Source organism: Scyliorhinus torazame, chromosome 25, assembly GCF_047496885.1.
Source record: "Scyliorhinus torazame isolate Kashiwa2021f chromosome 25, sScyTor2.1, whole genome shotgun sequence".
NCBI lineage: Eukaryota > Metazoa > Chordata > Chondrichthyes > Carcharhiniformes > Scyliorhinidae > Scyliorhinus > Scyliorhinus torazame.
The window spans coordinates 15481253-15507528 of NC_092731.1; the positions used below are offsets into that span (position 1 = coordinate 15481253).

The window sequence follows — 26276 nt, forward strand, 5'->3', positions numbered from 1 at the left end:
CTTTACTCTGTATCTAACCCCGTGCTGTACCTGTCCTGGGAGTGTTTGATAGGGACAGTGTTGAGGGAGCTTTATTCTGTATCTAACCCCGTGCTGTACCTGTCCTGGGAGTGTTTGATGGGGACAGTGTAGAGGGAGCTTTACTCTGTATCTAACCCCATGCTGTACCTGTCCTGGGAGTGTTTGATGGGGACAGTGTAGAGGGAACTTTACTCTGTATCTAACCCCGTGCTGTACCTGTCCTGGGAGTGTTTGATGGGGACAGTGTAGAGGGAGCTTTACTCAGTATCTAACCCGTGCTGTATCTGTCCTGGGAGTGTTTGATGGGGACAGTGTAGAAGGAGCTTTACTCTGTATCTAACCCCGTGCTGTACCTGTCCTGGGAGTGTTTGATGGGGACAGTGTAGAGGGAGCTTTACTCTGTATCTAACCCCGTGCTGTACCTGTCCTGGGAGTGTTTGATAGGGACAGTGTAGAGGGAGCTTTATTCTGTATCTAACCCCATGCTGTACCTGTCCTGGGAGTGTTTGATGGGGACAGTGTAGAGGGAGCTTTACTCTGTATCTAACCCCATGCTGTACCTGTCCTGGGAGTGTTTGATAGGGACAGTGTAGAGGGAGCTTTATTCTGTATCTAACCCCGTGCTGTACCTGTCCTGGGAGTGTTTGATAGGGACAGTGTAGAGGGAGCTTTATTCTGTATCTAACCCCATGCTGTACCTGTCCTGGGAGTGTTTGATGGGGACAGTGTAGAGGGAGCTTTACTCTGTATCTAACCCCATGCTGTACCTGTCCTGGGAGTGTTTGATAGGGACAGTGTAGAGGGAGCTTTATTCTGTATCTAACCCCGTGCTGTACCTGTCCTGGGAGTGTTTGATGGGGACAGTGTAGAGGGAGCTGTACTCTGTATCTAACCCCGTGCTGTACCTGTCCTGGGAGTGTTTGATGGGGACAGTGTAGAGGGAGCTTTACCCTGTATCTAACCCTGTGTTGGAACTGTCTTGGGGTGCTCAATGGGAGGTGGTGCATCTAACAAAGAGAACAGACATAAAACTAATTCGAAATGGAGAGCGTGCTCGGAATATTGGAGAAAAGCCTGGAATAAATGGGACGTGTGACAATGTAAATAATGAATGATATAAGTTCTTTCACACTGGGTGAGCTAGATGAATAGCGGGTAAATTCAATGTTAGCATTGGCACCCATTCCGAGTGGCATCTGGCCCAGTTCTCTGGCACTGAAGATGCCGAAAGAGGTCAGGATGGTGAGAGACAGAGAGAGGCCCTGATGCACCGCACACATTTTGTGTGCCAGCCGTGGATGTGTGCCGAGTTAAGGGAGCAGAGATCTCGCTGCTCCAAGCGGCAGTGACGCGCGACGGACTGGATTAAAAGGCAAATGAGTTCAGGAAATTGAACCTGGCAGAGTTTCTACCAATGTGCCAAAGTCTAGTCAGAAATAGGGGGCGGAAAAAGGCCGGCGAGGGGGAGCAGGGAGGTGTGAAGGTGAGTGAGGGATTGAGTTGAGGAACTGTTTTCGCTTTCCATTTTTCCCCAGGTTGAGACTGTAAGCCTGAGGCCTACTCAAGCCAAGGCAGGCCTCGTTACCATGGCGACCGTGTGCAGTTGGCCCTCGAGGGGTGACGAACGAGGGCGGGCTGCTGGTGCTTGGTTTGCCCCTTCCACAGGCACCCAGAGACAGACTCCCAGGGGATTCCTAGACTCTGACTCGAGCAAGGGCTGGAACAATTTATTTTTCTTTCCACTTTACTTTCTGCTCTGCTTTTGCCAACACTCTGCTCGCGAACACCCGGCTGAAAGAAATTTCATTTGAAAGCTGCAGCCTGACCCCTTTCGCCAGCAGACACACTTCTCTCTCTGCCGCCTTCCTTGGTGCTTTATGCACTCTGCATCCCCTACCACAGGGAAAATCGACAGGGAGGGAACATTTTGAGTGGGGTCTTTTTTTTAAATTTAATTAAATTTAAAAAATAAATTTCCAACTCAGGGCCAATTTTAGCGTGGCCAATTCACCTACACTGCGATCATTCGTCAGCCTCGTCAACATCGGGTCTCTCTCACTCTCTCCCCAATGATCATAGTCTCCCTCTCTCTCTCTGTCTTTCAGTTAAAGTGTTTAATAACAATAATAATCTTTACAATAATAATCTTTATTATTGTCACAAGTAGGCTTACATTAACACCGCAATGAAGTTACTGTGAAAATTCCCTCGTCGCCACATTCCGGCGCCTGTTCGGGTACACGGAGGGAGAATTCAGAATGTCCAATTCACCCAACCAGCACGACTTTCGGGACTTGTGGGAGGAAACCGGAGCACCCGGAGGAAACCCACGCAGACACGGGGGAGAACGTGCAAACTCCGCACAGCCAGTGACCCAAGCCGGGAACTGAGCCTGGGACCCTGGAGCTGTGAAGCAACTGTGCTAACCGCTGGGCTACCGTGCTGCCCACCGTCGGAGGATACAGGTAGTCAAACAACAAACTTAGTTACCGGCTCTGATGGTTCATTTTTCAGATCATCTTATGAATAAAGTTATTATGAATTTAACAAATTAATGGAATTTCAACGACACCAACTCTGACAGGGTAGGATTTGAACCCTGAATTTTAAAGTTTAATTGTTGTTTTCTTTTGTTTTAATAAAGTTTGTATATGAAATAAACAAGCCTGATTTCCTATTATCGCTGCTGGAACTAATCAATCGTTCTGCACCAAATTAAAACTTAAAGAAGTCCTGATCCCTGCGGTACACCACTGGCTTCCAGTCACAAAAACAACTTTCAACCAACCCCCCTCTGCCTCCCAGCACTGATCCAGTTTTGTCAAACTGCCAAATTGGGGGCAGCACGGTGGCGCAGTGGGTTAGCCCTGTTGCCTCACGGTGCCGAGGACCCGGGTTCGATCCCGGCTCTGGGTCACTGTCCGTGTGGAGTTTGCACATTCTCCCCGTGTCTGCGTGGGTTTCGACCCCACAACCCAAAGATGTGCAGGCTAGGTGGATTGGCCACGCTAAATTGCCCCTTCATTGGAAAAAATGAATTGGGTACTCTAAATTTGTAGAAAATAATTTTTTTTTTTAAATTGCCATATTGCGTTACGGGTGACGGTTAAGATAGAGAGTGACAGAATGAGCTTGATGGATGGAATTGTTCCTATGTTCTCAGGTGAAATCCTTTAGCAGCAGGATGCTACATTGGGTGTCACATGTTTAAAAGGGCGTGCACACACCACGGAACATCTCATGTCAAACAAGACACTCCCCAGAATAAATGAGAGAGAAGAAACACAAGCCCATCAGCAAACTACACTGAGCGACAGCGAATGAGCCTCCAGTGGTTAAAATAGAACACAGACACACTCGCACTCTCACTCACACACTACCCACTCTTTCACACTCACACACTCTCACTCTCGCATACACACTCGCTAACAGGCAGCACGGTAGCACAGTGGTTAGCACAGTTGCTTCACAGCTCCAGGGTCCCGGGTTCGATTCCCGGCTTGGGTCACTGTCTGTGCGGAGTCTGCACGTCCTCCCCGTGTGTGCGTGGGTTTCCTCCGGGTGCTCCGGTTTCCTCCCACAGTCCAAAGACGTGCAGGTTAGGTGGATTGGCCAGGCTAAATTGCCCTCAGTGTCCAAAAAGGTTAAGTGGGGTTTCGGGGATAGGGTGGAGGTGTGGGCTTGGGTACGGTGCTCTTTCCAAGGGCCGGTGCAGACTCGATGGGCTGAATGGCCTCCTTCAGCACTGTAAATTCTATGAACACACATCCATACACACAATCACACAATCATGCACACACACACACACACACACGCGCACACACTCTCGCACGCACTCACAATCACACATACACTCACACACACTCTCGCACAAACACTCACAAACGCACCCACTCTCGCACACACACTCATACACTCTCACACACACTCTAACACTGACACATACACTCACACAACACACTTTCGCATACATGCACAAACTGTCACACACACTCGCACAGACACAACCACTCTCACACACACTCTCACACATACACCCTCGCACACACACCGTCACACAGACACACAGCCTCGCACACATACTGTCATGCACACAGCCTCGCACACACACTGTCATGCACACACCCTCGCACACACAGCCTCGCACACACACTGTCATGCACACACCCTCGCACACACACTGTCATGCACACATACCCTCGCACACACACACACTGTCAAACACTGTAACACACACTCTTGCACACACACCCATGCACAGCCACAAACACACTGTCATACACACTCTCGCACACACACACACACACACTCTCTCTCTCAGCCACACCCACACATTCTCTCTCACAAACACACTGTTACCATCCCAGACCAGACCCCAGCAGTGGCCGGGTACAGGACAGAAACCCCAATATTTTATTTCAACGATGTCAGACTGTGAGGAAATGATACCTCACTCGAGGAGCGATTTCACACCAAATAGGGAAATGGTTTATTAAATCAAACTTTATTACTAACACAGTATTAAAATATCTTTAATATCACCCCAGAAAATAACCTACAATTACCCCATGAACAATGCTGACCAATACAGTGACACAATAACCCTTAACTGCTATCTTTATTCCCACTCAAACAAAAACCATCTCAGCTCTCAAGTCACTTTTAAATGCAGTTTGCACTTGATGCACGATCAATGACCACTAAAGCGAGGTTGTAGTCCAACTGAAGGCTTTGATAAGCGAGATGTTTCCCCCAGCAGCTCAGGTACAGAATGAGGGCTGCTGGGACGGCACGGGTTCTTATACCCCGCCTATCAGGGCGGAGCTAATATACACTCTAGCCAATAGCAAGCATACAGGTTCTACCAATGGTACTACAGCCTCTCAGGTACCGTAATACCTATAATACCACAGCACTCAGGGTGACTTGCTGTGTAGAGATGTCTTGAATACTCCACTTTGAGGAAGAGAGATCTTTTGGGGCTGCTTAAAGAAAGAGACCTGACCACCCACCTCCCCCCCCCCACCCCTCCCGTCAGAATAATGCTGAATCTCTGGCTGTGTTTCTTCAGGAACCTTCTCAGCTTCCCTTCCAACCAAAAACTAACCCCGAAACCCTCAACACCCGACTGCTTCACACCCTTCCTGCTCCCATTAACTACATCGTCTCACTAAACTGTACACAGTGGGCGTAATTTAACTAAAAATAAAGATAGGCCGCTCTGGGCGGGATTAGTTGGGTCCTTCCTGGTGCTTGGGAGCAGGGGGAATAACCCCGTAATGAATGGCCTGGCGAGACACTCCCCCCAATCCCCCCCTCCCCCCAATCCCCCCCTCCCCCCCCCCCCCCGCCCCCCAGATTAAATTCAGTCACATTTCTTGCACTGAGGAACTCCTAATTGCAGGAGGTGATTGTGGCGCCATTTTTAAATCCGATCTCTCCTCCCCCCCTCCTCCCCACTCCCCCCCCCCCCCACGCAACCACCAGACCCCAGCAGTGTCCCAACTCACCTCAATCTCCCCCGCAGCCCACCTCACGTGGGCCTGGCACCCCGGGGCTCGATCACGGGGCTCTCTCACACACATTCTCTCTCACACACTTCCACACACACTATCACTCCCTCTCTGATACACACACACATTCTCACTCCCACACTTCCACACACACACTCTCACTGCCCCTCGCCAACTCACAGACACTCACTCTCTCTCACACACACTCTTACACACACACTCCCTCCCTCTTACACCAACACTCACACACACACTCACTCTCTCTCACACCCACTCTTACACACACACTCCCTCCCCCTTACACACACACTCCCTCCCTCTTACACATACACACACACACACACTCCCTCCCTCTTACACCAACACACACACACACTCACTCTCTCACACACACACTCTTACACACACACTCCCTCCCCCTCACACACACACTCCCTCCCTCTTACACATACACTCACACACACACTCCCTCCCACCCACACCCACCCACCCCCCACACACACCCCCCACACACACCCTCCCCCCACACACACCCCCCCACACACTCACTCACCACACACACTCACACACACACACCCCTCCCCTTACACATACACTCACACACACACTCACCACTCTCACACACACTCACTCTCTTCACACACACCTCTACACACACACCCCTCCCTCTACACACACTAACACACACTCTCTCACACACTCTGTCTTACACACACACACTCACTCTCTCTCACACACACTCTAACACACACACTCACTCTCTCTCACACATACACTCACACACACACTCACTCTCTCTCACACTCACTCTCTCACACACACTCTCTCTTACACACACACACTTCCTCCCTCTTACACATACAGTCACACATACTCCCTCCCTCTCACATACACTCTCTCTTACACACACACTCCCTCCCTCTTACACATACACGCACACACACACACTCTCTCTCACACACACTCTTACACACACACTCCCTCCCTCTTACACAGACACTCACACACACTCACTCTCTCACACACACTCTTACACACACACTCCCTCCCTCTTACACATACACTCACACACACACTCACTCTCTCTCAAACACACTCCCTCCCTCTTACACATACACTCACACACATATACTCACACACACACACTCACTCTCTCTCACACACACTCTAACACACACTCTCTCCCTCTTACACATACACTCACACACACACACACACTCACTCTCTCTCACACACACTCTTACACACACACTCCCTCCCTCTTACACATACACTCACACACACACTCACTCTCTCTCACACACACTCTTACACACACACTCCCTCCCTCTTACACATACACTCACACACATATACTCACACACACACACTCACTCTCTCTCACAAACACTCTAACACACACTCTCTCCCTCTTACACATACACTCACACACACACACACTCTCTCTCACACACACTCTTACACACACACTCCCTCCCTCTTACACATACACTCACACACATATACTCACACACACACACTCACTCTCTCTCACACACACTCTTACACACACTCCCTCCCTCTTACACATACACTCACACACACTCTCTCTCACACACACTCTTACACACACACTCCCTCCCCCTTACACATACACTCACACACACACACTCTCACACACACTCTCTCTTACACACACTCACTCTCTCTCACACACACTCTCTGTTACACACACTCACTCTCTCTCACACACACTGTCTCTTACACACACACACTCCCTCCCCCTTACACATACACTCACACACACTCACTCTCTTTCACACTCACTCTCACACACACTCTCTCTTACACACACACTCTCCCTCCCCTTACACATACACTCACACACACTCTGAGACACACACACTCACTCTCTCTCACACACACTCACTCGCTCTCGCCACACTCTCTCTTACACACACTCACTCTCTCTCACACACACTCTCTCTTACACATACACTCACACACACTCTCTCTCACACACACTCTTACACACACACTCCCTCCCTCTTACACATACACTCACACACACACTCACTCTCTCTCACACACACTCTAACACACACTCTCTCCCTCTTACACATACACTCACACACACACACACTCACTCTCTCTCACACATACTCTTACACACACTCCCTCCCTCTTACACATACACTCACACACACACACACTCTCTCTCACACACACTCTTACACACACACTCCCTCCCCCTTACACATACACTCTCACACACACACTCTCTCACACACTCTCTCTTACACACACTCACTCTCTCTCACACACACTCTCTGTTACACACACTCACTCTCTCTCACACACACTCTCTCTTACACACCCACTCCCTCCCTCTTACACATACACTCACACACACTCTCTCTCACACACACTCTTACACACACACTCCCTCCCCTTACACATACACTCACACACACACACACACTCTCTCACACACACTCCCTCTTACACACACTCTCTCTTACACACACACACTCTCCCTCCCTCTTACACACACACACACTCTCTCTCACACACACTCACTCTCTCTCATACACACTCTCTCTTACGCACACTCACTCTCTCTCACACATTCTCTCTCTTACACACCCACTCCCTCCCTCTTACACATACACTCACACACACACTCTTACACACACACTCCCTCCCTCTTACACATACACTCACACACACTCTCTCTCTCACACACACTCTTAAATGCACACTCCCTCCCCCTCACACACACACTCACACACACACTCACTCTCTCACACACACACTCCCTCCCCTTACACATACACTCACACACACACACCCTCTCTCACACACACTCTCTCTCACACACATTCTCTCTTACACACACTCACTCTCTCACACACTCTCTCTTACACACACACACACTCCCTCCCCCTTACACATACACTCACACACACACTCACTCTCTCACACTCGCTCTCTCTCACACTCACTCTCTCTTACATACACTCTCTCTTATACACACACACTCCCTCCCCCTTACACATACACTCACACACACACTCACTCTCTCACACTCGCTCTCTCTCACACTCACTCTCTCTTACACACACTCTCTCTTACACACACACACTCACTCTCTCTCACACATACACTCACACGCACACTCACTCTCTCTCACTCACTCTCTCACACACACTCTCTTACACACACACACACTCCCTCCCCCTTACACATACACTCACTCTCACACACACTCTCTCTTACACACACACACACTCACTTTCTCTCGCACACACACACACACACTCTCTTACACACACACTCCTTCCCTCTTACACATACACTCACACACACTCCCTCACTCTTACACACACTCTCTCTTACACAAACACACTCCCTTCCTCTCACACACACTCACACACTCACTCTCTCTCACACTCACTCTCTCTTACACACACTCTCTCTGACACACACGCACTCCCTCCCTCTTCACACACACACACTCACTCTCTCACACACTCTCTCTTACACACACTCTCTCCCTCTCACACACACTCTCTCTTGCACAAACACACTCCCTTCCTCTCACACACACACTCACTCTCTCTCACACTCACTCTCTCTTACACACTCTCTCTTACACACATGCACTCCCTCCCTCTTCACACACACACACTCACTCTCTCACACACTCTCTCTTACACACACTCTTACACACACACACTCCCTCCCTCTCACACACACACTCACTCTCTCTCACACTCACTCTCTCTTACACACACTCTCTCTTAGACACACACACTCCCTCCCTCTTACACATACACTCACACACACTCACTCTCTCATACACACTCTCTCTTACACACTTCCTCCCTCCCTCTCACACAGACACACACTCTCTCTCTCTTACACACACACACACACTCACTCTCTCTCACACACACTCCCTCTTACACACACACACACTCCCTCCCTCTTACACACACACGCACACTCTCTCTCACACACACTCACTCTCTCTCATACACACTCTCTCTTACGCACACTCACTCTCTCTCACACATTCTCTCTCTTACACACCAACTCCCTCCCTCTTACACATACACTCACACACACACTCTTACACACACGCTCCCTCCCTCTTACACATACACTCACACACACTCTCTCTCTCACACACACTCTTAAATGCACACTCCCTCCCCCTCACACACACACTCACACACACACTCACTCTCTCTCACACACACACTCCCTCCCCTTACACATACACTCACACACACACACACACTCTCACACACACTCTCTCTCACACACATTCTCTCTTACACACACTCACTCTCTCACACACTCTCTCTTACACACACACACACTCCCTCCCCCTTACACATACACTCACACACACACTCTCTCACACTCGCTCTCTCTCACACTCACTCTCTCTTACACACACTCTCTCTTATACACACACACTCCCTCCCTCTTACACACACACACTCTCTCTCACACACATTCTCTCTTACACACACTCACTCTCTCACACACTCTCTCTTACACACACACACACTCCCTCCCCCTTACACATACACTCACACACACACTCACTCTCTCACACTCGCTCTCACTCACACTCACTCTCTCTTACACACACTCTCTCTTATACACACACACTCCCTCCCTCTTACATATACACTCACTCTCTCACACTCACTCTCTCTTGCACACACTCTCTCTTACACACACACACTCACTCTCTCTCACACATACACTCACACACACACTCACTCTCTCTCACTCACTCTCTCACACACACTCTCTTACACACACACACACTCCCTCCCCCTTACACATACACTCACACACACACTCACTCTCTCACACTCGCTCTCACTCACACTCACTCTCTCTTACACACACTCTCTCTTATACACACACACTCCCTCCCTCTTACATATACACTCACTCTCTCACACTCACTCTCTCTTGCACACACTCTCTCTTACACACACACACTCACTCTCTCTCACACATACACTCACACACACACTCACTCTCTCTCACTCACTCTCTCACACACACTCTCTTACACACACACACACTCCCTCCCCCTTACACATACACTCACTCTCTCACACACACTCTCTCTTACACACACACACTCACTTTCTCTCGCACACTCACACACACACACACACACTCTCTCTTACACACACACTCCCTCCCTCTTACACATACACTCACACACACTCCCTCCCTCTTACACACACTCTCTCTTACACAAACACACTCCCTTCCTCTCACACACACTCACACACTCACTCTCTCTCACACTCACTCTCTCTTACACACACTCTCTCTTACACACACGCACTCCCTCCCTCTTCACACACACACACTCACTCTCTCACACACTCTCTCTTGCACACACTCTCTTACACACACACACTCCCTCCCTCTCACACACTCTTACACAAACACACTCCCTTCCTCTCACACACACTCACACACACACTCACTCTCTCTCACACTCACTCTCTCTTACACACTCTCTCTTACACACATGCACTCCCTCCCTCTTCACACACACACACTCACTCTCTCACACACTCTCTCTTACACACACTCTCTTACACACACACACTCCCTCCCTCTCACACACACACTCACTCTCTCTCACACGCACTCTCTCTTACACACACTCTCTCTTAGACACACACACTCCCTCCCTCTTACACATACACTCACACACACTCACTCTCTCATACACACTCTCTGTTACAAACTTCCTCCCTCCCTCTCACACACACACACTCTCTTACACACACACACACTCACTCTCTCTCACACACACTCTCTCTTACACACACTCTCTCTTACACACACACACTCCCTCCCTCTTACACACACACACACTCTCTCTCACACACACTCACTCTCTCTCATACACACTCTCTCTTACGCACACTCACTCTCTCTCACACATTCTCTCTCTTACACACCCACTCCCTCCCTCTTACACATACACTCACACACACTCTCTCTCTCACACACACTCTTAAACGCACACTCACTCCCCCTCACACACACACTCACACACACACTCACTCTCTCACACACACACTCCCTCCCCTTACACATACACTCACACACACACACCCTCTCTCACACACACTCTCTCTCACACACATTTCTCTTACACACACTCACTCTCTCACACACTCTCTCTTACACACACACACACTCCCTCCCCCTTACACATACACTCACACACACACTCACTCTCTCACACTCGCTCTCTCTCACACTCACTCTCTCTTACACACACTCTCTCTTATACACACACACTCCCTCCCTCTTACACATACACTCACTCTCTCACACTCACTCTCTCTTGCACACTCTCTTACACACACTCACTCTCTCTCACACATACACTCACACGCACACTCACTCTCTCTCACTCACTCTCTCACACACACTCTCTTACACACACACCCACTCCCTCCCCCTTCCACATACACTCACTCTCTCTCACACACACTCTCTCTTACACACACACACTCACTTTCTCTCGCACGCTCACACACACACACTCTCTCTTACACACACACTCCCTCCCTCTTACACATACACTCACACACACTCCCTCCCTCTTACACACACTCTCTCTTACACAAACACACTCCCTTCCTCTCACACACACTCACACACTCACTCTCTCTCACACTCACTCTCTCTTACACACACTCTCTCTTACACACACGCACTCCCTCCCTATTCACACACTCACTCTCTCACACACTCTCTCTTACACACACTCTCTTACACACACTCCCTCCCTCTCACACACACTCTCTCTTACACAAACACACTCCCTTCCTCTCATACACACTCACACACACACTCACTCTCTCTCACACTCACTCTCTCTTACACACTCTCTCTTACACACATGCACTCCCTCCCTCTTCACACAAAGACACTCACTCTCTCACACACTCTCTCTTACACACACTCTCTTACACACACACACTCCCTCCCTCTCACACACACACTCACTCTCACACTCACTCTCTCTTACACACACTCTCTCTTAGACACACACACTCCCTCCCTCTTACACATACACTCACACACACTCACTCTCTCATACACACTCTCTCTTACACACTTCCTCCCTCCCTCTCACACACACACACACACACTCTCTCTCTTACACACACACACACACACACACTCACTCTCTCTCACACACACTCACTCTCTCTCACACACACTCTTACACACACACTCCCTCCCCGTTACACATACATTCACACACACACTCCCTCCCTCTCACACACACTTTCTCTTATACACACACACTCCCTCCCTCTCACACACACACTCACACACACACACACACTCACTCTCTCTCACACACACTCTCTCTTACACACACACTCCCTCCCTCTCACACACACACTCACTCTCTCTTACACACACTCTCTCTTACACAAACTCACTCTCTCTTACACACACTCTCTGTTACACACACACACTCCCTCCCTCTCACACACACGCTCACGCACACACTCACTCTCTCACACACACTCTCTCTTACACACACACTCCCTCCCTCTTACACATACACTCACACACACTCTCTCTCACACACACACTCCCTCCCCTTACACACACACTCACACACACACACTCACTCTCTCTCACACACACTTTCTCTTACACACACACACTCCCTCCCTCTCACACACACATTCACACACACTCACTCTCTCTCACACACACTCTCTCTTACACTCACTCCCTCCCTCTCACACACACACTCTCTTACACACACACACTCCCTCCCTCTCACACACACACTCAATCTCTCTTACACACACTCTCTCTTACACACACACACACTCCCTCCCTCTCACACACACTTCCGCTCTCCCTCGCTGTCACACACGCAGAGAGTGAAACGTACTTATTCTGGGAATTTCCAAATTTCCCGAATGGATCCCCGGCTCGGCCTCCATCGCCAGTGAAGATGTAGAGATATCCATCCATTCCAAACAGCAACTGTCCTCCGTTGTGGTTCGAAGCCGGTTCCACCACCTCCAAAATCACCCTGTCCACAGAAAGATTTGCTTCAATTCCTTTGAACTCATCCCACAGGAACTTAGCCGGGAATGTGCTGAAATGCCGAGTCAATCCATCCTGGGAACAACAACATTTTCAATGTTTGGGTTTGGACAGACTGCGATTGAAAAGGGATCCTAAATTAGGCTGATTATCGGAGGATCAGGGAGGGGGAAACTTTAATCCGTATCCCAGTGAGAGTCAGTGTGTGTGGGACCCGTACCCCAGTGAGAGTCAGTGTGTGTGGGACCCGTACCCCGGTGAGAGTCAGTGTGTGTGGAACCCGTACCCCAGTGAGAGTCAGTGTGTGTGGGACCCGTACCCCAGTGAGAGTCAGTGTGTGTGGAACCCGTACCCCAGTGAGAGTCAGTGTGTGTGGAACCCGTACCCCAGTGAGAGTCAGTGTGTGTGGGACCCGTACCCCGGTGAGAGTCAGTGTGTGTGGAACCCGTACCCCAGTGAGAGTCAGTGTGTGTGGGACCCGTACCCCAGTGAGAGTCAGTGTGTGTGGGACCCATACCCCAGTAGGAGTCAGTGTGTGTGGGACCTGTACCCCAGTGAGAGTCAGTGTGTGTGGGACCCGTACCCCAGTGAGGGTCAGTGTGTGTGGGACCCGTACCCCAGTGAGAGTCAGTGTGTGTGGGACCCGTACCCCAGTGAGAGTCAGTGTGTGTGGAGCCCGTACCCCAGTGAGAGTCAGTGTGTGTGGGACCCGTACCCCAGTGAGAGTCAGTGTGTGTGGGACCCGTACCCCAGTGAGAGTCAGTGTGTGTGGGACCCGTACCCCAGTGAGAGTCAGTGTGTGTGGGACCCGTACCCCAGTGAGAGTCAGTGTGTGTGGAACCCGTACCCCAGTGAGAGTCAGTGTGTGTGGGACCCGTACCCCAGTGAGAGTCAGTGTGTGTGGGACACATACCCCAGTGAGAGTCAGTGTGTGTGGGACATTGTACCCCAGTGAGAGTCAGTGTGTGTGGGACCCGTACCACAGTGAGAGTCAGTGTGTGTGGGACCCGTACCCCAGTGAGAGTCAGTGTGTGTGGGACCCGTACCCCAGTGAGAGTCAGTGTGTGTGGGACCCGTACGCCAGTGAGAGTCAGTGTGTGTGGGACCCGTACCCCAGTGAGAGTCAGTGTGTGTGGGACCCGTACCCCAGTGAGAGTCAGTGTGTGTGGAACTGTATCCCAGTGAGAGTCAGTGTGTGTGGGACACGTACCCCAGTGAGAGTCAGTGTGTGTGGGACCCGTACCCCAGTGAGAGTCAGTGTGTGTGGGACACGTACCCCAGTGAGAGTCAGTGTGTGTGGGACCCGTACTCCAGTGAGAGTCAGTGTGTGTGGGACCCGTAACCCAGTGAGAGTCAGTGTGTGTGGGATCCGTACCCCAGTGAGAGTCAGTGTGTGTGGGACCCGTACCCCAGAGAGAGTCAGTGTGTGTGGGACCCGTACCCCAGTGAGAGTCAGTGTGTGTGGGACCCGTACCCCAGTGAGAGTCAGTGTGTGTGGGACCCGTACCCCAGTGAGAGTCAGTGTGTGTGGAACCCGTACCCCAGTGAGAGTCAGTGTGTGTGAGACCCCGTACCCCAGTGAGAGTCAGTGTGTGTGGGACCCGTACCCCAGTGAGAGTCAGTGTGTGTGGGACCCGTACCCCAGTGAGAGTCAGTGTGTGGGACCCGGACCCCAGTGAGAGTCAGTGTGTGTGGATCCCGTACCCCAGTGAGAGTCAGTGTGTGTGGGACCCGTACCCCATTGAGAGTCAGTGTGTGTGGAACCCATACCCCAGTGAGAGTCAGTGTGTGTGGGACCCCGTACCCCAGTGAGAGTCAGTGTGTGTGGGACCCGTACCCCATTGAGAGTCAGTGTGTGTGGAACCCGTACCCCAGTGAGAGTCAGTGTATGTGGGACCCGTACCCCAGTGAGAGTCAGTGTGTGTGGGACCCGTACCCCAGTGAGAGTCAGTGTGTGTGGGACCCGTACCCCAGTGAGAGTCAGTGTGTGTGGGACCCGTACCCCAGTGAGAGTCACTGTGTGTGGGACCCGTACCCCAGTGAGAGTCAGTGTGTGTGGGACCCATACCCCAGTGAGAGTCAGTGTGTGTGGAACCCGTACCCCAGTGAGAGTCAGTGTGTGTGGGACCCGTACCCCAGTGAGAGTCAGTGTGTGTGGGACCCGTACCCCAGTGAGAGTCAGTGTGTGGGACCCGTACCCCAGTGAGAGTCAGTGTGTGTGGAACCCGTATCCCAGTGAGAGTCAGTGTGTGTGGGACCCGTACCCCAGTGAGAGTCAGTGTGTGTGGGACCCGTACCCCAGTGAGAGTCAGTGTGTGTGGGACCCGTACCCCAGTGAGAGTCAGTGTGTGGGACCCGGACCCCAGTGAGAGTCAGTGTGTGTGGATCCCGTACCCCAGTGAGAGTCAGTGTGTGTGGGACCCGTACCCCAGTGAGAGTCAGTGTGTGTGGAACCCATACCCCAGGGAGAGTCAGTGTGTGGGACCCGTACCCCAGTGAGAGTCAGTGTGTGGGACCCGTACCCCAGTGAGAGCCAGTGTGTGTGGAACCCGTACCCCAGAGAGAGTCAGTGTGTGTGAAACCCATACCCCAGTGAGAGTCAGTGTGTGTGGGACCCGTACCCCAGTGAGAGACAGTGTGTGTGGGACCCGTACCCCAGTGAGAGTCAGTGTGTGTGGGTCCCTTACCCCAGTGAGAGTCAGTGTGTGTGGGACCCGTAGCCCAGTGAGAGTCAGTGTGTGTGGATCCCGTACCCCAGTGAGAGTCAGTGTGTGTGGATCCCGTACCCGAGTGAGTGTCAGTGTGTGTGGATCCCGTACCCCAGTGAGAGTCAGTGTGTGTGGATCCCGTACCCCAGTGAGAGCCAGAGTGTGTGGATCCCGTACCCGAGTGAGAGTCAGTGTGTGTGAGACCCGTATCCCAGTGGGAGTCAGTGTGTGTGGGACTCGTACCCCAGTGAGAGCCAGTGTGTGTGGAACCCGTACCCCAGAGAGAGTCAGTGTGTGTGAAACCCATACTCCAGTGAGAGTCAGTGTGTGTGGGACCCGTACCCCAGTGAGAGACAGTGTGTGTGGGACCCGTATCCCAGTGCGAGTCAGTGTGTGTGGGACTCGTACCCCAGTGAGAGTCAGTGTGTGTGGGACCCGTACCCCAGTGAGAGTCAGTGTGTGCGGGTCCCTTACCCCAGTGAGAGTCAGTGTGTGTGGGACCCGTACCCCAGTGAGAGTCAGTGTGTATGGGACCCATACCCCAGTGAGAGCCAGTGTGTGTGGAACCCGTACCCCAGAGAGAGTCAGTGTGTGTGGAACCCGTACCCCAGTGAGAGTCAGTGTGTGTGGGTCCCGTACCCCAGTGAGAGTCAGTGTGTGTGGAATCCGTACCCTAGTGAGAGTCAGTGTGTGTGAGACCCGTACCCCAGTGAGAGTCAGTGTGTGTGGGACCCGTACCCCAGTGAGAGTCAGTGTGTGTGGAACCCGTACCCCAGTGAGAGTCAGTGTGTGTGGAACCCGTACCCCAGTGAGAGTCAGTGTGTGTGGATCCCGTACCCCAGTGAGAGTCAGTGTGTGTGGATCCCGTACCCCAGTGAGTGTCAGTGTGTGTGGATCCCGTACCCCAGTGAGAGTCAGTGTGTGTGGATCCCGTATCCCAGTGAGAGTCAGAGTGTGTGGATCCCGTACCCGAGTGAGAGTCAGTGTGTGTGGGACCCATACCCCAGTGAGAGTTAGTGTGTGTGGAACCCGTACCCCAGTGAGAGTCAGTGTGTGTGGAATCCGTACCCTAGTGAGAGTCAGTGTGTGTGAGACCCGTACCCCAGTGAGAGTCAGTGTGTGTGGGACCCGTACCCCAGTGAGAGTCAGTGTGTGTGGAACCCGTACCCCAGTGAGAGTCAGTGTGTGTGGAACCCGTACCCCAGTGAGAGTCAGTGTGTGTGGATCCCGTACCCCAGTGAGAGTCAGTGTGTGTGGATCCCGTACCCCAGTGAGTGTCAGTGTGTGTGGATCCCGTACCCCAGTGAGAGTCAGTGTGTGTGGATCCCGTATCCCAGTGAGAGTCAGAGTGTGTGGATCCCGTACCCGAGTGAGAGTCAGTGTGTGTGGGACCCATACCCCAGTGAGAGTTAGTGTGTGTGGAACCCGTACCCCAGTGAGAGTCAGTGTGTGTGGGACCCATACCCCATTGAGAGTCAGTGTGTGTGGGACCTGTACCCCAGTGAGAGTCAGTGTGTGTGGGACCATACCCCATTGAGAGTCAGTGTGTGTGGGACCCGTACCCCAGTGAGAGTCCGTGTGTGTGGAATCCGTACCCAAGTGAGAGTCAGTGTGTGTGGGACCCGTACCCCAGTGAGAGTCAGTGTGTGTGGGACCCGTACCCGAGTGAGAGTCAGTGTGTATGGGACCCATACCCCAGTGAGAGTCAGTGTGTGTGGATCCCGTACCCGAGTGAGAGTCAGTGTGTGTGTGACCCATACCCCAGTGAGAGTCAGTGTGTGTGGGACCCGTACCCCAGTGAGAGTCAGCGTGTGTGGGACCCGTACCCCGGTGAGAGTCAGTGTGTGTGGAACCCGTACCCCAGTGAGAGTCAGTGTGTGTGGGACCCGTACCCCAGTGAGAGTCAGTGTGTGTGGAACCCGTACCCCAGTGAGAGTCAGTGTGTGTGGAACCCGTACCCCAGTGAGAGTCAGTGTGTGTGGGACCCGTACCCCGGTGAGAGTCAGTGTGTGTGGAACCCGTACCCCAGTGAGAGTCAGTGTGTGTGGGACCCGTACCCCAGTGAGAGTCAGTGTGTGTGGGACCCATACCCCAGTAGGAGTCAGTGTGTGTGGGACCTGTACCCCAGTGAGAGTCAGTGTGTGTGGGACCCGTACCCCAGTGAGGGTCAGTGTGTGTGGGACCCGTACCCCAGTGAGAGTCAGTGTGTGTGGGACCCGTACCCCAGTGAGAGTCAGTGTGTGTGGAGCCCGTACCCCAGTGAGAGTCAGTGTGTGTGGGACCCGTACCCCAGTGAGAGTCAGTGTGTGTGGGACCCGTACCCCAGTGAGAGTCAGTGTGTGTGGGACCCGTACCCCAGTGAGAGTCAGTGTGTGTGGGACCCGTACCCCAGTGAGAGTCAGTGTGTGTGGAACCCGTACCCCAGTGAGAGTCAGTGTGTGTGGGACCCGTACCCCAGTGAGAGTCAGTGTGTGTGGGACACATACCCCAGTGAGAGTCAGTGTGTGTGGGACATTGTACCCCAGTGAGAGTCAGTGTGTGTGGGACCCGTACCACAGTGAGAGTCAGTGTGTGTGGGACCCGTACCCCAGTGAGAGTCAGTGTGTGTGGGACCCGTACCCCAGTGAGAGTCAGTGTGTGTGGGACCCGTACGCCAGTGAGAGTCAGTGTGTGTGGGACCCGTACCCCAGTGAGAGTCAGTGTGTGTGGGACCTGTACCCCAGTGAGAGTCAGTGTGTGTGGAACTGTATCCCAGTGAGAGTCAGTGTGTGTGGGACACGTACCCCAGTGAGAGTCAGTGTGTGTGGGACCCGTACCCCAGTGAGAGTCAGTGTGTGTGGGACACGTACCCCAGTGAGAGTCAGTGTGTGTGGGACCCGTACTCCAGTGAGAGTCAGTGTGTGTGGGACCCGTAACCCAGTGAGAGTCAGTGTGTGTGGGATCCGTACCCCAGTGAGAGTCAGTGTGTGTGGGACCCGTACCCCAGAGAGAGTCAGTGTGTGTGGGACCCGTACCCCAGTGAGAGTCAGTGTGTGTGGGACCCGTACCCCAGTGAGAGTCAGTGTGTGTGGGACCCGTACCCCAGTGAGAGTCAGTGTGTGTGGAACCCGTACCCCAGTGAGAGTCAGTGTGTGTGAGACCCCGTACCCCAGTGAGAGTCAGTGTGTGTGGGACCCGTACCCCAGTGAGAGTCAGTGTGTGTGGGACCCGTACCCCAGTGAGAGTCAGTGTGTGGGACCCGGACCCCAGTGAGAGTCAGTGTGTGTGGATCCCGTACCCCAGTGAGAGTCAGTGTGTGTGGGACCCGTACCCCATTGAGAGTCAGTGTGTGTGGAACCCATACCCCAGTGAGAGTCAGTGTGTGTGGGACCCCGTACCCCAGTGAGAGTCAGTGTGTGTGGGACCCGTACCCCATTGAGAGTCAGTGTGTGTGGAACCCGTACCCCAGTGAGAGTCAGTGTATGTGGGACCCGTACCCCAGTGAGAGTCAGTGTGTGTGGGACCCGTACCCCAGTGAGAGTCAGAGTGTGTGGGACCCGTACCCCAGTGAGAGTCAGTGTGTGTGGGACCCGTACCCCAGTGAGAGTCACTGTGTGTGGGACCCGTACCCCAGTGAGAGTCAGTGTGTGTGGGACCCATACCCCAGTGAGAGTCAGTGTGTGTGGAACCCGTACCCCAGTGAGAGTCAGTGTGTGTGGGACCCGTACCCCAGTGAGAGTCAGTGTGTGTGGGACCCGTACCCCAGTGAGAGTCAGTGTGTGGGACCCGTACCCCAGTGAGAGTCAGTGTGTGTGGAACCCGTATCCCAGTGAGAGTCAGTGTGTGTGGGACCCGTACCCCAGTGAGAGTCAGTGTGTGTGGGACCCGTACCCCAGTGAGAGTCAGTGTGTGTGGGACCCGTACCCCAGTGAGAGTCAGTGTGTGGGACCCGGACCCCAGTGAGAGTCAGTGTGTGTGGATCCCGTACCCCAGTGAGAGTCAGTGTGTGTGGGACCCGTACCCCAGTGAGAGTCAGTGTGTGTGGAACCCATACCCCAGGGAGAGTCAGTGTGTGTGACCCGTACCCCAGTGAGAGTCAGTGTGTGGGACCCGTACCCCAGTGAGAGCCAGTGTGTGTGGAACCCGTACCCCAGAGAGAGTCAGTGTGTGTGAAACCCATACCCCAGTGAGAGTCAGTGTGTGTGGGACCCGTACCCCAGTGAGAGACAGTGTGTGTGGGACCCGTACCCCAGTGAGAGTCAGTGTGTTTGGGTCCCTTACCCCAGTGAGAGTCAGTGTGTGTGGGACCCGTAGCCCAGTGAGAGTCAGTGTGTGTGGATCCCGTACCCCAGTGAGAGTCAGTGTGTGTGGATCCCGTACCCGAGTGAGTGTCAGTGTGTGTGGATCCCGTACCCCAGTGAGAGTCAGTGTGTGTGGATCCCGTACCCCAGTGAGAGCCAGAGTGTGTGGATCCCGTACCCGAGTGAGAGTCAGTGTGTGTGAGACCCGTATCCCAGTGGGAGTCAGTGTGTGTGGGACTCGTACCCCAGTGAGAGCCAGTGTGTGTGGAACCCGTACCCCAGAGAGAGTCAGTGTGTGTGAAACCCATACTCCAGTGAGAGTCAGTGTGTGTGGGACCCGTACCCCAGTGAGAGACAGTGTGTGTGGGACCCGTATCCCAGTGCGAGTCAGTGTGTGTGGGACTCGTACCCCAGTGAGAGTCAGTGTGTGTGGGACCCGTACCCCAGTGAGAGTCAGTGTGTGCGGGTCCCTTACCCCAGTGAGAGTCAGTGTGTGTGGGACCCGTACCCCAGTGAGAGTCAGTGTGTATGGGACCCATACCCCAGTGAGAGCCAGTGTGTGTGGAACCCGTACCCCAGAGAGAGTCAGTGTGTGTGGAACCCGTACCCCAGTGAGAGTCAGTGTGTGTGGGTCCCGTACCCCAGTGAGAGTCAGTGTGTGTGGAATCCGTACCCTAGTGAGAGTCAGTGTGTGTGAGACCCGTACCCCAGTGAGAGTCAGTGTGTGTGGGACCCGTACCCCAGTGAGAGTCAGTGTGTGTGGAACCCGTACCCCAGTGAGAGTCAGTGTGTGTGGAACCCGTACCCCAGTGAGAGTCAGTGTGTGTGGATCCCGTACCCCAGTGAGAGTCAGTGTGTGTGGATCCCGTACCCCAGTGAGTGTCAGTGTGTGTGGATCCCGTACCCCAGTGAGAGTCAGTGTGTGTGGATCCCGTATCCCAGTGAGAGTCAGAGTGTGTGGATCCCGTACCCGAGTGAGAGTCAGTGTGTGTGGGACCCATACCCCAGTGAGAGTTAGTGTGTGTGGAACCCGTACCCCAGTGAGAGTCAGTGTGTGTCGAATCCGTACCCTAGTGAGAGTCAGTGTGTGTGAGACCCGTACCCCAGTGAGAGTCAGTGTGTGTGGGACCCGTACCCCAGTGAGAGTCAGTGTGTGTGGAACCCGTACCCCAGTGAGAGTCAGTGTGTGTGGAACCCGTACCCCAGTGAGAGTCAGTGTGTGTGGATCCCGTACCCCAGTGAGAGTCAGTGTGTGTGGATCCCGTACCCCAGTGAGTGTCAGTGTGTGTGGATCCCGTACCCCAGTGAGAGTCAGTGTGTGTGGATCCCGTATCCCAGTGAGAGTCAGAGTGTGTGGATCCCGTACCCGAGTGAGAGTCAGTGTGTGTGGGACCCATACCCCAGTGAGAGTTAGTGTGTGTGGAACCCGTACCCCAGTGAGAGTCAGTGTGTGTGGGACCCATACCCCATTGAGAGTCAGTGTGTGTGGGACCTGTACCCCAGTGAGAGTCAGTGTGTGTGGGACCCATACCCCATTGAGAGTCAGTGTGTGTGGGACCCGTACCCCAGTGAGAGTCCGTGTGTGTGGAATCCGTACCCAAGTGAGAGTCAGTGTGTGTGGGACCCGTACCCCAGTGAGAGTCAGTGTGTGTGGGACCCGTACCCGAGTGAGAGTCAGTGTGTATGGGACCCATACCCCAGTGAGAGTCAGTGTGTGTGGATCCCGTACCCGAGTGAGAGTCAGTGTGTGTGTGACCCATACCCCAGTGAGAGTCAGTGTGTGTGGGACCCGTACCCCAGTGAGAGTCAGTGTGTGTGGGACCCGTACCCCAGTGAGAGTCAGTGTGTGTGGGACCCCTACCCCAGTGAGAGTCAGTGTGTGTGGGACCCGTACCCCAGTGAGAGTCAGTGTGTGTGGAACCCGTAACCCAGTGAGAGTCAGTGCGTGTGGAACCCGTACCCCAGTGTGGGTCAGTGTGTGTGGGACCCGTACCCCAGTGAGAGTCAGTGTGTGTGGGACCCGTACCCCAGTGAGAGTCAGCGTGTGTGGGACCCGTACCCCAGTGAGAGTCAGTGTGTGGGACCCGTACCCCAGTGAGAGTCAGTGTGTGTGGGACCCGTACCCCAGTGAGAGTCAGTGTGTGTGGGACCCGTACCCCAGTGAGAGTCAGTGTGTGTGGAACCCGTACCACAGTGAGAGTCAGTGTGTGTGGATCCCGTACCCCAGTGAGTGTCAGTGTGTGTGGAGCCCGTACCCCAGTGAGAGTCAGTGTGTGTGGATCCCGTACCCCAGTGAGAGTCAGAGTGTGTGGATCCCGTACCCGAGTGAGAGTCAGTGTGTGTGGGACCCATACCCCAGTGAGAGTTAGTGTGTGTGGAACCCGTACCCCAGTGAGAGTCAGTGTGTGTGGGACCCATACCCCATTGAGAGTCAGTGTGTGTGGGACCCGTACCCCAGTGAGAGTCAGTGTGTGTGGAACCCGTACCCCAGTGAGAGTCAGTGTGTGTGGGACCCATACCCCATTGAGAGTCAGTGTGTGTGGGACCCGTACCCGAGTGAGAGTCAGTGTGTGTGGATCCCGTACCCGAGTGAGAGTCAGTGTGTATGGGACCCATACCCCAGTGAGAGTCAGTGTGTGTGGATCCCGTACCCGAGTGAGAGTCAGTGTGTGTGTGACCCGTACCCCAGTGAGAGTCAGTGTGTGTGGGACCCGTACCCGAGTGAGAGTCAGTGTGTGTGGATCCCGTACCCGAGTGAGAGTCAGTGTGTGTGGGACCCGTACCCCAGTGAGAGTCAGTGTGTGTGGGACCCGTACCCCAGTGAGAGTCAGTGTGTGGGACCCGTACCCCAGTGAGAGTCAGTGTGTGTGGAACCCGTACCCCAGTGAGAGTCAGTGTGTGTGGGACCCGTACCCCAGTGAGAGTCAGTGTGTGTGGGACCGGTATCCCAGTGAGAGTCAGTGTGTGTGGGACCCGTACCCCAGTGAGAGTCAGTGTGTGTGGGACCCGTACCCCAGTGAGAGTCAGTGCGTGTGGGACCCGTACCCCAGTGAGAGTCAGTTTGTGTGGGACCCGTACCCCAGTGAGAGTCAGTGTGTGTGGGACCCGTACCCCAGTGAGAGTCAGTGTGTGGGACCCGTACCCCAGTGAGAGTCAGTGTGTGGGACCCGTACCCCAGTGAGAGCCAGTGTGTGTGGAACCTGTGCCCCAGAGAGAGTCAGTGTGTGTGAAACCCATACTCCAGTGAGAGTCAGTGTGTGTGGGACCGGTATCCCAGTGAGAGTCAGTGTGTGTGGGACCCGTACCCCAGTGAGAGTCAGTGTGTGTGGGACCCGTACCCCAGTGAGAGTCAGTGTGTGTGGAACCCGTACCCCAGTGAGAGTCAGTGTGTGTGGGACCGGTATCCCAGTGAGAGTCAGTGTGTGTGGGACCCGTACCCCAGTGAGAGTCAGTGTGTGTGGGACCCGTACCCCAGTGAGAGTCAGTGCGTGTGGGACCCGTACCCCAGTGAGAGTCAGTTTGTGTGGGACCCGTACCCCAGTGAGAGTCAGTGTGTGTGGGACCCGTACCCCAGTGAGAGTCAGTGTGTGGGACCCGTACCCCAGTGAGAGTCAGTGTGTGGGACCCGTACCCCAGTGAGAGCCAGTGTGTGTGGAACCTGTGCCCCAGAGAGAGTCAGTGTGTGTGAAACCCATACTCCAGTGAGAGTCAGTGTGTGTGGGACCCGTACCCCAGTGAGAGACAGTGTGTGTGGGACCCGTATCCCAGTGCGAGTCAGTGTGTGTGGGACTCGTACCCCAGTGAGAGTCAGTGTGTGTGGGACACGTACCCCAGTGAGAGTCAGTGTGTGCGGGTCCCTTACCCCAGTGAGAGTCAGTGTGTGTGGGACCCGTACCCCAGTGAGAGTCAGTGTGTATGGGACCCATACCCCAGTGAGAGCCAGTGTGTGTGGAACCCGTACCCCAGAGAGAGTCAGTGTGTGTGGGACCCGTACCCCAGTGAGAGTCAGTGTGTGTGGGTCCCGTACCCCAGTGAGAGTCAGTGTGTGTGGAATCCGTACCCTAGTGAGAGTCAGTGTGTGTGAGACCCGTACCCCAGTGAGAGTCAGTGTGTGTGGGACCCGTACCCCAGTGAGAGTCAGTGTGTGTGGAACCCGTACCCCAGTGAGAGTCAGTGTGTGTGGAACCCGTACCCCAGTGAGAGTCAGTGTGTGTGGATCCCGTACCCCAGTGAGAGTCAGTGTGTGTGGATCCCGTACCCCAGTGAGTGTCAGTGTGTGTGGATCCCGTACCCCAGTGAGAGTCAGTGTGTGTGAATCCCGTACCCCAGTGAGAGTCAGTGTGTGTGGGACCCGTACCCCAGTGAGAGTCATTGTGTGTGGGACCCGTACCCCAGTGAGAGTCAGTGTGTGTGGAACCCGTACCCCAGTGAGAGTCAGTGTGTGTGAGACCCCGTACCCCAGTGAGAGTCAGTGTGTGTGGGACCCGTACCCCAGTGAGAGTCAGTGTGTGTGGGACCCGTACCCCAGTGAGAGTCAGTGTGTGGGACCCGGACCCCAGTGAGAGTCAGTGTGTGTGGATCCCGTACCCCAGTGAGAGTCAGTGTGTGTGGGACCCGTACCCCATTGAGAGTCAGTGTGTGTGGAACCCATACCCCAGTGAGAGTCAGTGTGTGTGGGACCCCGTACCCCAGTGAGAGTCAGTGTGTGTGGGACCCGTACCCCATTGAGAGTCAGTGTGTGTGGAACCCGTACCCCAGTGAGAGTCAGTGTATGTGGGACCCGTACCCCAGTGAGAGTCAGTGTGTGTGGGACCCGTACCCCAGTGAGAGTCAGTGTGTGTGGGACCCGTACCCCAGTGAGAGTCAGTGTGTGTGGGACCCGTACCCCAGTGAGAGTCACTGTGTGTGGGACCCGTACCCCAGTGAGAGTCAGTGTGTGTGGGACCCATACCCCAGTGAGAGTCAGTGTGTGTGGAACCCGTACCCCAGTGAGAGTCAGTGTGTGTGGGACCCGTACCCCAGTGAGAGTCAGTGTGTGTGGGACCCGTACCCCAGTGAGAGTCAGTGTGTGGGACCCGTACCCCAGTGAGAGTCAGTGTGTGTGGAACCCGTATCCCAGTGAGAGTCAGTGTGTGTGGGACCCGTACCCCAGTGAGAGTCAGTGTGTGTGGGACCCGTACCCCAGTGAGAGTCAGTGTGTGTGGGACCCGTACCCCAGTGAGAGTCAGTGTGTGGGACCCGGACCCCAGTGAGAGTCAGTGTGTGTGGATCCCGTACCCCAGTGAGAGTCAGTGTGTGTGGGACCCGTACCCCAGTGAGAGTCAGTGTGTGTGGAACCCATACCCCAGGGAGAGTCAGTGTGTGGGACCCGTACCCCAGTGAGAGTCAGTGTGTGGGACCCGTACCCCAGTGAGAGCCAGTGTGTGTGGAACCCGTACCCCAGAGAGAGTCAGTGTGTGTGAAACCCATACCCCAGTGAGAGTCAGTGTGTGTGGGACCCGTACCCCAGTGAGAGACAGTGTGTGTGGGACCCGTACCCCAGTGAGAGTCAGTGTGTGTGGGTCCCTCACCCCAGTGAGAGTCAGTGTGTGTGGGACCCGTAGCCCAGTGAGAGTCAGTGTGTGTGGATC

General features: G+C 53.8%; 1 protein-coding gene across 1 annotated transcript in view; it reads right to left on the minus strand.

Annotated features, from left to right (window-relative positions):
* LOC140402237 (HHIP-like protein 1) overlaps nucleotides 1-26276 on the minus strand; it is a 175069-nt gene that overhangs the window by 94289 nt on the left and 54504 nt on the right. Inside the window, exon 3 of the mRNA XM_072489864.1 lies at nucleotides 13501-13644. Within this exon, the coding sequence (XP_072345965.1) occupies nucleotides 13501-13644 (144 nt within the window). The remainder of the gene's footprint in view (nucleotides 1-13500; nucleotides 13645-26276) is intronic.